General features: G+C 41.8%; 2 protein-coding genes across 7 annotated transcripts in view; one reads left to right on the top strand and one right to left on the bottom strand.

The window, feature by feature from the left end:
- The window catches only part of ARMC8 (armadillo repeat containing 8), an 862,269-nt gene that overhangs the window by 117,130 nt on the left and 729,815 nt on the right, over window positions 1-15,324 (bottom strand). For 2 of the 6 annotated variants that reach the window (XM_070072756.2, XM_017346800.4), the window contains exons 1-2: window positions 3,139-3,329; window positions 2,760-2,959 (exon numbers count right to left, since the gene is read on the bottom strand). The exons of 1 other annotated variant lie outside the window; for it this stretch is intronic. The gene's annotated coding sequence lies outside the window, so the exon portion shown is untranslated. Of the gene's footprint in view, window positions 1-2,759; window positions 2,960-3,138; window positions 3,330-15,324 lie in introns of those variants that run through there. 3 more of the 6 variants (XM_089332202.1, XM_089332201.1, XM_070072761.2) reach the window with 2 other exon arrangements.
- DBR1 (debranching RNA lariats 1) lies at window positions 3,343-14,846 on the top strand. The gene is made up of 8 exons (XM_008266223.5): window positions 3,343-3,677; window positions 4,218-4,342; window positions 6,120-6,200; window positions 8,258-8,343; window positions 9,271-9,495; window positions 11,304-11,384; window positions 11,654-11,799; window positions 13,023-14,846. The coding sequence occupies exons 1-8, from the start codon at window positions 3,481-3,483 to the stop codon at window positions 13,717-13,719; spliced, it is 1,638 nt and encodes a 545-aa protein (XP_008264445.1). The 5' UTR covers window positions 3,343-3,480; the 3' UTR covers window positions 13,720-14,846.

Genomic DNA, 15,324 nt, shown 5'->3' on the forward strand with positions numbered 1-15,324 from the left:
ACTGTTGAGCATTCATCTAAGCAACCAGTCAGCTAAGGAAAGTGCAGGGCTTTGCAATGGGAAATATGTCAGTGATCCATCAGGTGTATAGAGGGTAAAAATATGTGTGTGTACAAAGCCAAAGTAGATGTTTAAAAATTGTTTTATTAGAAACCATTGTGAATGGCGCCGTGGCTCAATAGGCTGATCCTCTGCCTGCGGTGCCGGCACACCGGGTTCTAGTCCGGGTCAGGGCACCGGATTCTGTCCCGGTTGCCCCTCTTCCAGACCAGCTCTCTGCTATGGCCAGGGAGTGCAGTGGAGGATGGCCCAAGTGCTTGGGCCCTGCACCCCATGGGAGACCAGGATAAGTACCTGGCTCCTGCCTTCGGATCAGCGCAGTGCGCCGGCCACAGCGCGCCATTGGGGGGTTGAACCAACGGCAAAAGGAAGACCTTTCTCTCTGTCTCTCACTCTCCACTCTGCCTGTCAAAAAAAAAAAAAAAAAAAAAAAAAAAAAAAAAAAAAAAAAAAAAGAGAGAGAGAAAGAAAGAAAGAAATCAGCAAGAGTATGTGGGGGGTCTGATAAGTTTAATGTTCAGAGATGAGAGGTAGCACAGAACTCTTACCCATCAATGTCATTTACCACCTTATAATTTCAGTTTTACAGTTTAGCACCACGGACCTGTTGGCATCTCAAAAGTTTTCTCGTAGAGCCTGTGCTGCCACCAGGTGGTTGTAGGAGCCAGAATCACTTTGATCATAAGACTACAGGTAGCAAGAATGAATATTTTTCCTATTGTGGTTTTTTTTTTTCGTTTTTGTGTTTTGTTTTGTTGTTTGTTTGTTTGTTTGGACAGGCAGAGTGGACAGTGAGAGAGAGAGAGACAGAGAGAAAGGTCCTCCTTTTCTGCTGGTTCACCTCGCAATGGCCGCTGCAGCCAGCGAGCTGTGGCCGGTGCACCGTGCTGATCCGAAGGCAGGAGCCAGGTGCTTCCTCCTGGTCTCCCATGCGGGTGCAGGGCCCAAGCACTTGGGCCATCCTCCATTGCCTTCCCGGGCCACAGCAGAGAGCTGGCCTGGAAGAGGGGCAACCGGGACAGAATCCGGCGCCCTGACCGGGACTAGAACCCGGGGTGCTGGCGCCGCAGGCGGAGGATTAGCCTAGTGAGCCACGGCGCCAGCCCCTATTGTTTTAATACTTAATTTATAAATTAACTTAAAAACTCAATATCTGGATATTTCCATCGCTCACCCCCTTATTTCATAAAGGTTTTTTAAAAAAAGATTTATTTATTTATTTGAAAGGCAGAATTACACAGAGAGAGGAGAGGCAGAGAGAGAGAGAGAAAGAGAGGTCTTCTATCCACTGGTTCACTCCCCAAATTCCTGCAGTGGCTGGAGCTGCGCTGATCCAAAGCCAGGAGCCAGGAGCTTCTTCCAGGTCTCCCACACGGGTGCAGGGTTCCCAAGGATTTGGGCCATCCTCCACTGCTTTTCCAGGCCACAGCAAAGAGCTGGATCGGAAGTGGAGCAGCCAGGACTCAAACCGGCACTCATATAGGATGCCAGCACTGCAGGTGGCAGCTTTACCAGATACCCCACAGCACTGGCCCCTTCTGTTCAATAGGCCACCTATCAGCATGGCCTTCCTAAACTACTATATATTAAGTTATACAGAGAGAAGAAAGGCAGAGAGGAGAGAGAGAGACAGGTCTTCCATCCACTGGTTCACTCCCCAGATGGCCACAATGGCCAGAGCAGTACGGATCTGAAGCCAGGAGCCAGGAGCTTCTTCCAGGTCTCCCACGTGGGTGCAGGGGCCCAAGGACTTGGGCCATCTTCTACTGCTTTCTCAGGCCATAGCAGAGAGCTAGATTGGAAGTGGAGCAGCCGGGTGTCAAACGGGCACCCTTATGGGATGCTGGTGATTCAGGTCAGAGTGTTAACTCACTGTGCCACAGCGCTGGCCCCAGGAATGGAGTTTTATGGATGATTATACACGTAAAAATGCATCAAACTGTGCACTTAAGATTTGATTTGTTACTTTGTATTATAGATCAATTAATTAATTTTTATCCAGAGAAAAGAATCCAGGAGGAAACAATTCCTATAAATTAAAACTGAAATGGAAAAAGTCAAATTTGACAATGTTGTGGGCTGGCGCCATGGCTCAACAGGCTAATCCTCCACCTGCAGTGTGCCGGCACCCCGGGTTCTAGTCCCCGTCAGGGCGCTGGATTCTGTCCCGGTTGCTCCTCTTCCAGGCCAGCTCTCTGCTGTGGCCCGGGAGTGCAGTGGAGGATGGCCCAGGTCCTTGGGCCCTGCACCCCATGGGAGATCAGGTGAAGCACCTGGCTCCTGGCTTTGGATCAGCGCGGTGCGCCGGCCGCGGCGGCCATTGGAGGGGTGAACCAACGGAAAAGGAAGACCTTTCTCTCTCTCTCTCACTGTCCACTCTGCCTGTCAAAACTAAAAACAAAACAAAACAAAACAAAACAAAACAAAAACTAATTAGAAATATCAATTTCCATTTTTTCTATCCTCTTGATCAATTTGAATATCACAATAACAATAGCTTATAAATTTGAAAGAATTTGCTCAAAAATCACTTGGCACCACGTCTTTATATCTTTTCCAACTTTTCCAGTGTCTCCTATTGTCACTGTTATGTTTACATGTCTTGCTTCATGTCCAATTAATTTCAGTTCTTCGTTCCTAGAATATTGTTTATCTAGTTTTTAAAACATGTTTTTTTTTTAAATTATTCTCTGTATTACCTTAATTCGATTATCTTTTCTTCATTAAATTTCCCAAAGGTATTTTCATCGTTTGCTTGGTCCGTCTTGGCCACTCAGTCTTCACTTAGCAGTTGGGTCCTTTTGTCTCAGAAAGTTTGAGACGTGCACCTGCTTTCCTTGAACTTTCATTCTAGGTAGGCAAATGAGTATCGGGCAGGAAAGTGAAGCGCCTCCGGCCCCTTAAAAAAAAAAGGCTTAATTTAGAAGCACTAAGGCGGGATGGGGGCGGAGTTTAAAAGTGAATTTTATTATTTTTGAGGGTCTTTAAAAAAGATCTTTAATTTCTAATGCACTTTCAGGCAACAGTTTCTGCTGGGCGAGGCTTGCTCTAGGAAATTCACCAGTCGTGCCTGCTCACCTGTTTACCTTGATTTTATCAAACTAAGTTCCTACTTCTGAAGATTTTATTTACTCTTCCGGCTTCAAATTTTATCATCGGTCCGAGCGCTGGGTCTTCAGGACCGGCCCGGGAAGACAAAGCACGGGGTTTAGCCTGAGAGCGCCCTGGGATCCCGGTGTGAGCCCTGCCCTTCCCGATCCCTCTCTCGCGAGATGTGGAAACCGGAAGTGAATTCTATTGCAGGAGTCAAAACGCGGCAGCTGCCCGGTTCATGTTGGCGGGAGCCGAGCGGGCAGTGTGTGCGTCCTCGCAGTCGGGCCTGGGCGCCGCGGACGGCGCTCCCCGCTTCGGGCAGGCAGGATGCGGGTGGCTGTGGCCGGCTGCTGCCATGGCGAGCTGGACAAGATCTACGAGACGCTGGCGCTGGCGGAGCGGCGTGGCCCGGGGCCCATCGACCTCCTCCTGTGCTGCGGCGACTTCCAGGCGGTGCGCAACGAGGCCGACCTGCGCTGCATGGCCGTGCCGCCCAAGTACCGTCACATGCAGACCTTCTACAGGTGAGGGGCGCGGCCCGGCGGAGCGGGGTGTGACCAGCCGGGAGCGGGCGGCTGGCGGAGAGCTGGCACTGGGTTCGAATCCCCTGTCTCCCTGGGTCCCCGTCTTTGTTCACTCGGTGTTTCTAGGACGTGGCGCTGAGATGTCACCCTCCTTCTTTCCATACACCTGTCTTACCTGTTTCCCAAGAGGTCGCGGCTGAGGGCAGCCTTGGAGGAGGACACACTTGTGCCCTGTACTCCAGAGGACCGTGGGATAATCCAGGAGTTGTTACGGGACGCATGCTGTGTACCAGTCCTAGCTGTGGAAACTCAGGTTGTGGCAATGAACTTGACAAAGCTCTAAACCCACAGCGGCAGCTCCCCGCTCCTAAGGACACAAATGAATGGATACCGGGCAATAAGTTTAGAACGAGCTTTTAAGCTCCTCCTCATTTTTTTTTTTTTTTTTTTTAAGTCCGCTCAGCTTTTTCTTCTGGACCTGTCTTTGCTTTTCTGCAACGCCTACCTGTGGTAACAGAAAACCTTGCCTCTATGTTCTAGGTATTACTCTGGAGAGAAAAAGGCCCCAGTTCTCACAATCTTCATTGGGGGAAACCATGAAGCCTCAAATCATCTGCAGGAGTTACCCTATGGAGGCTGGGTGGCACCAAACATTTACTACTTAGGTAAGTGTTCCTGGGCTATTTTTTGTTTTTATGAAATGATGAAAGTGCCTTCAGGATTTGGGAATGTTGTTAATCATGGACACTGAATTAAAGTAGTTAATTATTAAATGCTTAATTGTGAAAATAGGTCTGTGTTTCATCTAGTGTTTTAAACAGTAATTAATATAACTTCAAAGACATTACACACTATTTTTTATTTTTGTAATGAATTTTTAAAAAACCCTTAGATTTTTATAAAGGAAATTCACTGTTAAGCCTACACTGGATGATGGTATACTGAATCTACATGTCAGGCAACTTCAGTTACTGTTATGATTCTGCATACTTATTTTCAGCCTACACCCCCTTAGATTTTTGGTGGCAGATGACTGGAGTAGTCTGAAGCAAATCCTAGCCGTGAGCTTATTTCACCTGTAAAATATCTTGAAGTGATAAAGATGTTTAAAATTACAACTGTATGGCCGGCGCCGCGGCTCACTAGGCTAATCCTCCGCCTAGCGGCGCCGGCACACCGGGTTCTAGTCCCGGTCGGGGCTCCGGATTCTGTCCCGGTTGCCCCTCTTCCAGGCCAGCCCTCTGCTGTGGCCAGGGAGTGCAGTGGAGGATGGCCCAGGTGCTTGGGCCCTGCACCCCATGGGAGACCAGGAAAAGCACCTGGCTCCTGGCTCCTGCCATCGGATCAGCGCGGTGCGCCGGCCGCAGCGCGCCGGCCGCGGCGGCCATTGGAGGGTGAACCAACGGCAAAAAGGAAGACCTTTCTCTCTGTCTCTCTCTCTCTCACTGTCCACTCTGCCTGTCAAAAAAAAAAAAAAAAAAAAAAAAAAAAAAAAAAAATTACAACTGTAGTACTATAATAAGGAAAATAGCAGGTAATTCCTTTTACCTACTGTCTTCTTCATGTTCAAATTACTTTGTTACAAAGATGCCTGCATTTGCAATTGATGGGTCACACAGGATCCAGACAAGGTCCACACATTTCATCTGATTGTCAGCACTCTGAAATATCTTGGGCTGTTTCACATTTGTTTGCTGAAGAAAATGGGAAATTCGTCCTGTGTAATTTCCTGCATTTTGAATTTAGCCGATTGGACTCCTGTTGTTTAAAATGTGCTTTTACCCTTTGCATTTCCTACAATCTGCGTTTGAATTTACAGACCTGATTAGACTTCCATTTCAATTCAGTTCCTTCAAGCTACTCAGTCCTTTCATCTTTTTATTTAAATGTTTATATTTTCTAGAACCATTTATAGATTTTTTCCAATATGAAATAACTTTTGAAATCTAGTTCCTCTGTTTCATTACTGATTCATTACTGTCTGACAAGTGTAGGGTTGTGAAAAGATGAAATCGTCACAGGATAATGAGAAAAGAATTGTAGAAAATACAAGTTCGGTATGCCTTATATCTGTTGCCATTCAGATTTCTTGTGTGTAAATCCATTTCAGGACATTTCCCTCATCTCTCCCCCTCCTATTGCTTCAGCTCCATATTCAGTTAGATGCCAAATTATGTCTGTTTCCCTTTCAATGTTTGATTTCATTTGTTCCTTCCAGTATCTACCTGGGCTCTCGGCTGATCTGCATTCAGGCCTCCTCTTCCTGGTCTACTTTATGTGTTGTTGGTATTGTTAATATAATAGTAACTTCATCATGATGCTTAATCTTCAGATAATTTTAGGACTGCATGGGGATCCAGACCTCTAATCGGTTTATTCAGTTAGTAAAGAGATTGCTTTTGCCTATAATAATTTTGTTTCATGGCGCATGCAATTTTTCAGGTTTGGCTGGTGTGGTGAAATACCGAGGCGTGAGGATTGGCGGAATCTCGGGGATCTTCAAATCTCATGACTATCGAAAAGGTATTGTTTTGAGGATTATTTTTTAAGTTTGAGAACTCTCATGCTCCAGAGTAACAGGCATAATATGTAGTTTGACTTTTTCAGTGATCTATCCTGTGGACTGTTAATTTTTTATTACAGAATATTTTATACATATAAAAATATAGAGAACATTGTAATGTATGTCTGTGTTCTACCCACCATCTAGTTTTATCAAGTGTTAGGATTCTGTTTTTAATTTTGACTTAGAAGAAGTAAAGAAGTACAGATAAAATTGAAATTCCTTGTTTAATTTGCCCTCAGTCCCGTTCTCCTTTCTTTTCTGCTTCTCCTTCCCAGGCAGCTGCTATTCTGAATTTAGTGTTTATCATTCACCTATTTTATATCATTCCGTCACATGTAGGCCCTTTAAACAATGTATTGTACAATGAGATTTAAGCTTTCTAAGTATCCTATTTCTGCAACTTGCTGCTTTGTTTAACATGTTTTTGAAATCCATGTTGATACATGTGACTCTAACTCTAGTGTGTTTACTCCTGCATAATATTCTATTGCATAAGTGTACCGCAATGTGCTTGTTCATTCTACTCCATCTGGATGAACTGTCTTGGTTTTAAAGTTGAAAGAATAGCTTGCAGTCACATTGATTTAAAAAAATTTCTTAAGTTGGTTGCTGAAATTTGCGTCCTGAATGTAACTTAACCCACAAGTCCGTTCCCTGCTGCTCTGTTCTTCATGATCTAAACTGTTGGCATGGAAATGCAAAAATAGACTTCTATGTGGCAGGTGTGGGTACAAATTAGAAGTACTCTCTAGAAGACAATTAGTAATATATATCTGGAAATGGTAAAAAAACTGACCCAGCAGTTCCATTGCCAGGGATTTATCTATAAGATAGATTCCACAAATGCAGAATGGTGTATGTAAATTATTTATTTCAACCTTCTTTATATAGCACAAGGTAAGGGCTAATTAAATATATTTTGATTTAACTATATGATGTAATGCTATGAAGCCACTTTTTAGAAAGCAGTAGTAGCTCTATCTTTAACTAATGTGAAAAGATATCAAAGATAAGTAAAGTGAAAAAAAAAAAAACCAGAATATGTATTAAAGTATACTGCCTTTATTATACTGTGATAATAAAGTAGATGATAGTCCCCAGATTGGGAGTAGCACTCATCTGGTGAAAAGAGGGAAGGATGAAAGGAGTGGGATTGAGGACAGGTGAACAGTGAACTTTATTATACAATAAATAATACTGAATACACATCAGTATGTGTATTTAACAGCTGAAATATGGAAACAATGTTAAGTGTGTGAAATACATATGTCTATGTGAATATTATTCAGTCTCTGAAAAGGAGATCTTGCCATTTGAGACAATGTGAATGAACATGGAGGATAATATGCTGAGTGAAATAAGCCAGACACAGATCTTATGTATATGTGGAATCTAATAAAAAACTGCTTCAAAAACAGAGTAGAATAAACCAACACGCTTAATCTTTAATTCCACTTTTTTTCCATGAACTTAAAAATTTTTTTAAATTAATTTGTTTTACCTATTTGACAGGCAGAGAGGAAGAGGAGAGAACTCCAGTCCTCTGGTCCACTCTCCAAATGCCTGAGAGTTGGGAACTGAATCCAAGTGTTCCATGTGGGTGGTAGGGATCCAACTATAGGCTCCCAGGGTGCGCATTAGCAGGAAGCTAGAGCCAGGAGTGGAGCAACCCTTGAACCTATGCACTGTGATATGGGGTGTGAACATCCCAGCTAGCCTCCTAGCTGCTTGTTAAACACTTACCTCTTAAAAATTTTGAACTATATGAATATATAGTGTATTTGAAAATTAAATATAATTTAATTTTTAAAATAACCCCTCAATTATTTGGATTTATAGTTTGTGATCTATTATTAGTAGAGAATACCAGTCTGTTAAGGGTACTGTTTTAATAAAATTTTTAAGAGCCAAAGCACTAATGACAAATGTCAATTTTGGAGAAGTGTGTGTTTGTATTTGCATATGTAGTGTTTAGAGAAATAAATACAGCTTTTTTTCTCTTTCTCAATTTAAGGTCATTTTGAATGCCCCCCTTATAATCCATCTACAATAAGGAGTATATATCATGTGAGAAATATTGAAGTCTATAAATTAAAACAGGTATGTAACAGGTATATTACAGCAGACTCAACCACTAGACCATATGCCCTCCAATATGGGGTGTGGGTATTCCAAGCAGTGTCAACTGCTGTGCTAAAGCCTGCCTCATTAAATATTGCATAGTAAACAATGTTTTTGAAATGTTTATTATGTGAGCTCATTAAAAAAATTTTTTCTGCTAAATCTTTGGGTTTATAAATATTAGAGGTCTCATAAAATCTGATACCTCTTGATTTTCAAGATAGTCGTTTCTTTACTAAAGAGGTAAGAAGACTAGTTTTTACATATATTTTTTTAAAGATTTATTTATTCATTTGAAAATCAGAGTAATACAGAGAGAGGAGAGGCAGAGAGAGAGGTCTTCCATCTGCTGTTCATCCCGAATTGGTCGCAATGGCCGGAGCTGTGCTGATCCAAAGCCAGGAGCCGGGAGCTTCTTCCGGATCTCCCACGTGGGTGCAGGGACCCAAGGACTTGGGCCATCTTCTGCTTTCCCAGGCCATAGCAGAGAGCTGGATTGGAAGTGGAGCAGCGGGGTCTCGAACCGGTGCCCATATGGGGTGCCGGCACTTCAGGCCAGGGTGTTAACTCACTGTGCCACAGCACTGGCCCCAGTTATCGCATATTTTAAAGCCCAATATTAAAGACCTTGGCTGATTGGCATTCTAATCAAAGTGTGCCTCAGTTGCCCTGCCTTACCACAGATAATAAGGATGATTTATGAGACAGAAAGCTGTTTCTTTGTCTAGATGAATGAGTAGCCAAGTATTTGTATGACTCCCTTAAACAAAGTATCCTTAGAATGCATGACCCAGAAATCTAGAGACCTAAGTGGGTAAGTGGTTGTGTGGTCATGGGGATAAGGGGGAGGGAGTTGCCTTTAGTTAACATGCTTTTAAGTTTTCTTTTTCTGTTTTCTTTTTAAAGCTGAAGCAGCCTGTAGATATATTCTTATCTCATGATTGGCCAAGAAGTATATATCATTATGGAAATAAGAAGCAACTTCTTAAGACTAAGTCTTTTTTCCGACAAGAAGTGGAAAATAACACGTTAGGAAGTCCTGCCGCTTCCGAGCTTCTAGAGCACCTGAAGCCTGCGTACTGGTTTTCTGCACACCTTCATGTGAAGTTCGCAGCCTTGATGCAGCATCAGGTAGGGACCGATAAGCACTTAGTGGACACCTATGGCCTAGGCACAGTTGGCACAGTTGTAAAACTGGAGACAGAGATAAAAGATAACTCCTTTTGAGTAGCTCAGTATCCAGTGGGAGGAAGTGATAAGCAATTACAAAACAGTACAACAAGCTTGATAGAAGGGTGCTAAGATGGGGTGGGGCACAAGTTAGAGCTTTCTCCTTGGAGACATCTGTAGGATTTCTGAGGGTCTTTAATGGATTCGTGGGCATTGGCTTTCTCAGGCATGGAATGAGATGTGCAGTCCTCACCAAACCTACTTGAACAAATACTTTCCGGTGTTAGAGGTAACCCTTTAACAGCCCTCAAACACAGTGTGTGGAGTTTTGTCCCAAAGTACTCCTGTAAGCCCTGTCTGTTGTAGATGACTTGTGCACTCTCTCTCATGGTCTGGGGGGCAGAAGCTTCTGCCTTCACTTTCCCTTGGGCCACTGCTGCTCAGGGATTTTGCTCAGTTAAAGTCCAGGTCATCTGTTTACGCAGTCACCTTTTCTTTGCCACCTCTCTGTTACTCTGTTCTGCCTCTCGGGACTTGCCGCATTCTTGGATGTTAATGAAACATCTGATTTGCTGCTCTCCACTCCTGCCCTACTCCATCTTCTGATGTCAGCCTCGGGCCCTTGCATTTCTGCCTTCATGATGGGTGTGATCCCTTTCTCTTGGCTTCTGAACCGCCTCTAACTTTGCTCGGGCTATATTTCAGCCCCGTCACTAACACCAACGATCACATTTCCTCAGAGCTTCCTCATTGCTAAGACCTGCCTGTGATCTGTGTCCTCCCCTCGCTCAGTACCTCCCCAGAACTGCACTGACACTTGGGTCTCCGCAGGCTGCTTCCTTGTCTTTTTCCCTCCCTGTGCCTTGCTATTCTCAGTGAGTCACTTTTTTATTGCTTCCTGTAGGACTCGTATTTGTGATCTCTCCCCTATGCTTGCTTCTCTGTCAGTTTGCTTTTGAAAAGAAAATAGTGATATTGGAGTGTAATTTGTATGTCATGAACCTAACCTGTTTTAAGTGTGTAACTCAGTTGATTTTTAGCAAATTTCCACAGTTGTGCAGTGATAATTCCAGTTTCGTGACGTGTCCATCACCCCAAAAGATTGTTTGTGCCTGTTTGCAGTTCACCTTGTTCCTACCCTCAGCCCCAGGCGACCCCTCATTTGCTTTGTGTCTCTAAAGATTTGCCTTTTATGAACTCTCATATGGAGGGAACCATATAATATGTCATCCTCGCCATCTGATTTCTTTCACCCGCTTGTTTTTGACAGTCATCCATGTTGTGTTAGGTGTCCGCATTTCATTCTTCTTGTGGCTGGGTAGTGCTACCTTCTGTGGGTAAATCACATTTGCTCTTGGGGATGTAGCTGGGAAATCCTTGCCCAATCCAGGGCTGCAGAGATTCTCTCCTGTGGTTTCTTCTCAAAATTGAACAGTTTTACTCAGCCAGTTTACTTCAAGTTCTTCTGTCATCTTTAATGCTATGTCAGTTCCTTGCTTTGTGTGTTACGTGCTTTCATCTATGTTATCATCCTCATCATCATCCTTAGTTTTTGCTCTGAGTTCTGTAAGGAAATTAAAGCCATGAGAGGTTAAGTGCCTTACCCATTGCTGCACAAGCGGGTTTAGAAGCAACCTGTTAAGGAGATGCATTCCTTTGACACACAACTTAGAGATGTGTGTAAGAGATACTGTTTCTGTCCTACTCATTGTGAAAATTACCTGTGGTGTTGTAACATTGTTTCTTAAATCATTGTTCACATTGTCTAGGCCAAGGATAAAGAACAGACAGCCAAATCAACCAAATTTTTAGCCTTGGACAAATGCTTACCACATAGAGACTTCCTTCAGGTAAAAAAGAAAATGAAATATCTTTGCAATATAGTTTTACTCTTCCAAGGATTAAATTTGTATTATTAATGTTTTTGTTTTTTTTTTTTTTCTCAGAATTTACCTGTGCTTTTTGTAATTTTTTTATTTTGAGAATCCTTTGGGAATATTTAAGTTGTAGCAATGTTTCCAAATTAATTTTGAATTTCTTTCTGATTTTATTAAATTATATTAAAATTATTAAAACTATTAAGGGTGTGTTTCTTAAAATGACTGCTGTTTTCCTGTAGGTATTAGAAATAGAACATGACCGCAGTGCCCCTGACTACTTGGAGTATGATGTTGAGTGGCTCACTATTCTCAGGGCTACTGATGATCTCATTAATGTGACCGGGAGCCTGTGGAATATGCCTGAAAATAATGGCCTGCATACAAGGTACATCCAACCTTATTTGAGGCTTGTCTTGCCTCTTTCATCTTTCTATAAATTAGATCCTCTGTGTAGTTTTTATCTCCTGCAGTTTTTTTGAGGGGAGGTGGGGAAATTTTTGGAAAGACCTGGTGTGGGAGGGCCCTGCACCTAGAAGTTGCTAGACCTCGTCATGGGGAAGTTGGCTTGTGCTAGTGATGCAGGATCCTATGGGGCAGTGGGATCTTGATCATGGAGTTGTGCAGTTGCTTGACCACTGGCCAGTGGCACTTGATGGTTGAGATTTCCTCCATCTTTGTGATCTGGATCCAGTGGGTACTGACCATGTCATGGTCTGCAAAAGGGGGAAGAAGTAGGCAAGAGACCATGTTTGCTGGGATGTGGGCATTCAGCATACCTCTTACCAAGTCCCAGGCTGTTCTTTTTTTTTTTTTTTTTTTTTTTCTTTAAGATTATTTATTTACTGGAAAGAGTTAGAGAGGCAGAGAGAAAGAGAGATGTTGTCCATTCACTGGTTCACTCCCCAAATGGCTGGAGCTGCGCTGATTGAAGCCAGGAGCCAAGAGCTTCCTCAGGGTCTCTGACATGGGTGCAGGGGTTGGACCATCTTCTACTGCCCTCCCAGGCCATAGCAGAGAGTTGGATCAGAAGTGGAGCAGCTGGGTCTTGAATCGGTGGCCATGTGGGATGCCAGCACTGCAGGCTGTGGCTTTACCTGCTACAATCAAGTCCCTGGCCATTCTGTCAGGGGGAAACCCAGCATAGGGCTGGAGGACTGGATGGCCGAAGCCTCTGGCCCCAATAGGCACTGAGTACTTTTATTTTTAATCAAGGGAATTATTTTTCAGAGAGTATCAGAATAATTCAACGTTTATAGACTGGTGTAGTCCAGAAAACTATGTTTTCTATCTAAAGGAGATAACAACATGGACTGTTGAGCATCAACCCAGCTAAGTTTATGAGTCAATAAATGTGCATAAAACTATAATGTAGTGAAGATTTGATTGACATGTTAAAATAATTATACTTATTTTGGGGTGTGAGTCAATGGTGACTTTTTCTAAGAATTGTTTTTATTTCTGAGTGGTCCTGCTGAATATAATTTTTCTAATTGGAACTTTGATAGTTGATTTATTTTTTTCTTTGCATCTGGACTCCATAGTTAGATTGCATCATTATTGTCTGAGCTTGACAGAATGTACAAAGATACTCTTTTGGGCTTTTACCAGGTGGGATTATAGTGCAACAGAAGAAGCTATGAAAGAAGTGTTGGAAAAATTGAATTATGACCTCAAAGTTCCATGTAATTTTAGCATAACAGCTGCTTGTTATGACCCTAGCAAGCCACACATGCAAGTGCAGCTGGTTCATAGGATCAATCCTCAGACTACTGAATTTTGTGCCCAACTTGGCATCACAGACATTAATGTCAGGCTTCAGAAGGCCAAGGAAGAACATCACTTGTGTGGTGAATATGAAGAGCAGGATGATGTAGAGAGTGATGACTCTGGAGAGGACCGGAGTGAATACAACACGGACACATCTGCACTGTCGTCTATTAATCCAGATGAGATAATGCTAGACGAAGAAGATGAAGATGAGGACAGTATTGTAAATGCAGATAGCAACGTCACTACACCACCTGTAGAACCTTCTGATCAAGCTTCTGACTTGTCTGCAAGTTTCTCTGATGTCAGGATCTTGCCAGGTTCCATGGTTGTGTCTTCTGATGATACCCTGGGTTCCCCAGCTGGTGGAGAGGGGAAGCTTGATAGGGCTGTGGAATCAGAGGACAGCAAGGACCTAACAGAGGAGCCGTTGAAGAGGCTGAGTGATGAACATGAACCTGCACAAAGAAAGAAAATTAAGAGGAGAAATCAGGCCATCTATTCTGCAGCTGATGATGATGATGAAGCAGCAACATAAGGCAGTTTACTTGTCTCAGTATTGTATTATGTACAAATGTGATTTTGGAGACTCCATTTTTTATAATTGGATTTTTGACTCAGGCTTAACTTTGTAATAATGAGATTATCCCTGGAAATTCCAGGTAAATATTTACTTTGGTCTTTAGGTCTTTGTATGTTTCATATATGAACATTAAAATTTCATATATTTGCTTGATTGGGTACCCTTTTTTTGGGAAACATGAGTATGTTACTCACTTTGTTGTTTTCAGCACTATTCTCTGAGATGGAGCTATAAAAATGAGTAAGAGGAATTTTTGCCTTCAAGGAGTTATTACCACTGTAAATATTTTAATGTATAAAATATAGTATATTTTGTTTTACAAAGTTACATCATTGTATATGTAATTATGTATACTTTCCTCTCATTTATTACAAATATTGCCTTGTCAGCTCCTAATCTGTCAAATATAAATTAAAATTGAAGATAGTAGATAAAATTTAACAAAATATAAATACTAAACGTTTGTAAATATAAAATCTTATACTTAATTGCTGAGATTAATATCCTATTGACTTTGGTATGTTTTAGCTTTATTTTTAATGTAGGTATCATAAGTGCATACAGGTCATTTCTGGCATAGTTCAGCTTACTATTAATTACTAACAAGGATCAAGTTGCTCAAATGCAGCTGCTCATACTGTGTGATTGATTGCTAGTAGTAAAGTATTCTTCAAGATTCATGTAGAAAAACTGTACCTCTGTGCTGAGTCTAGTTCAGATACCTGGGCCACCAGTGGAGACGTCGCCCTGTACTTCGATCTTGTTACTAGATAGCATCCCACAGCAGTCCAAATCCAGGAGCCCATCTAGAAGAATAAGGTAGCAGTTGGTTTCTATTTTATCAGCACTTGAATTAATAAAAGTTTAGGAATTTGGGGCTTTTATCTTTATTTTTTTCCATTTTTCCTTTTTTTTTTTTGACTTGAATGTTTAATTCACTTAATTATGATTTACATAAAGTATTTACAGCTATGAATTTCTCTGTGATTGCTAATTTAATTGAATCTCATACATTTTGACATTTAATGCTTTTCTCAGAAATTCTAAATAAAGATTGAAGCAGAAAGTACTTGGAAAACCAATTCTAGAGTTAGTAAATTGTAGTTTTCAATTGTAGTGGGTAGTCTAGCTTACCCACTTCAGAAAGAAGCACAAATACAAAAAAAGGAAGAAATTGCTACTGAAACAGAATCTTCAAACAAACATAAAATTACTCTGCATAACTTGATATAAATAAATTTGATAAAGCGGTGGTTAATGTCCTAAGAAAATAGGACTTACTGATAATTCATCCTAAAGCAAATTTCCATAGGCGTAGAGGGAAATAATCAGAGAATTAACCCCATGAAAGTCCTTGTCCAAGATGGTTTCAGGAGGGAAACTACCAAACTGAATAATCCTTGATGTTATAAGAACTATTAGAGGATAGAGAAAATAAAGTCTAAGTTTTCTTTTTCTGAATATCATTGATGCCTAAGATTGGCAAAAATTATACAAAAAGCACAAATCAATCTTACATAGTACATATGAATATTGATGCAAAAGTTCTAAATAAAATAT

The sequence above is a fragment of the Oryctolagus cuniculus genome, chromosome 4 (assembly GCF_051225735.1).
Source record: "Oryctolagus cuniculus isolate XC-2025 breed Fujian yellow rabbit chromosome 4, ASM5122573v1, whole genome shotgun sequence".
NCBI lineage: Eukaryota > Metazoa > Chordata > Mammalia > Lagomorpha > Leporidae > Oryctolagus > Oryctolagus cuniculus.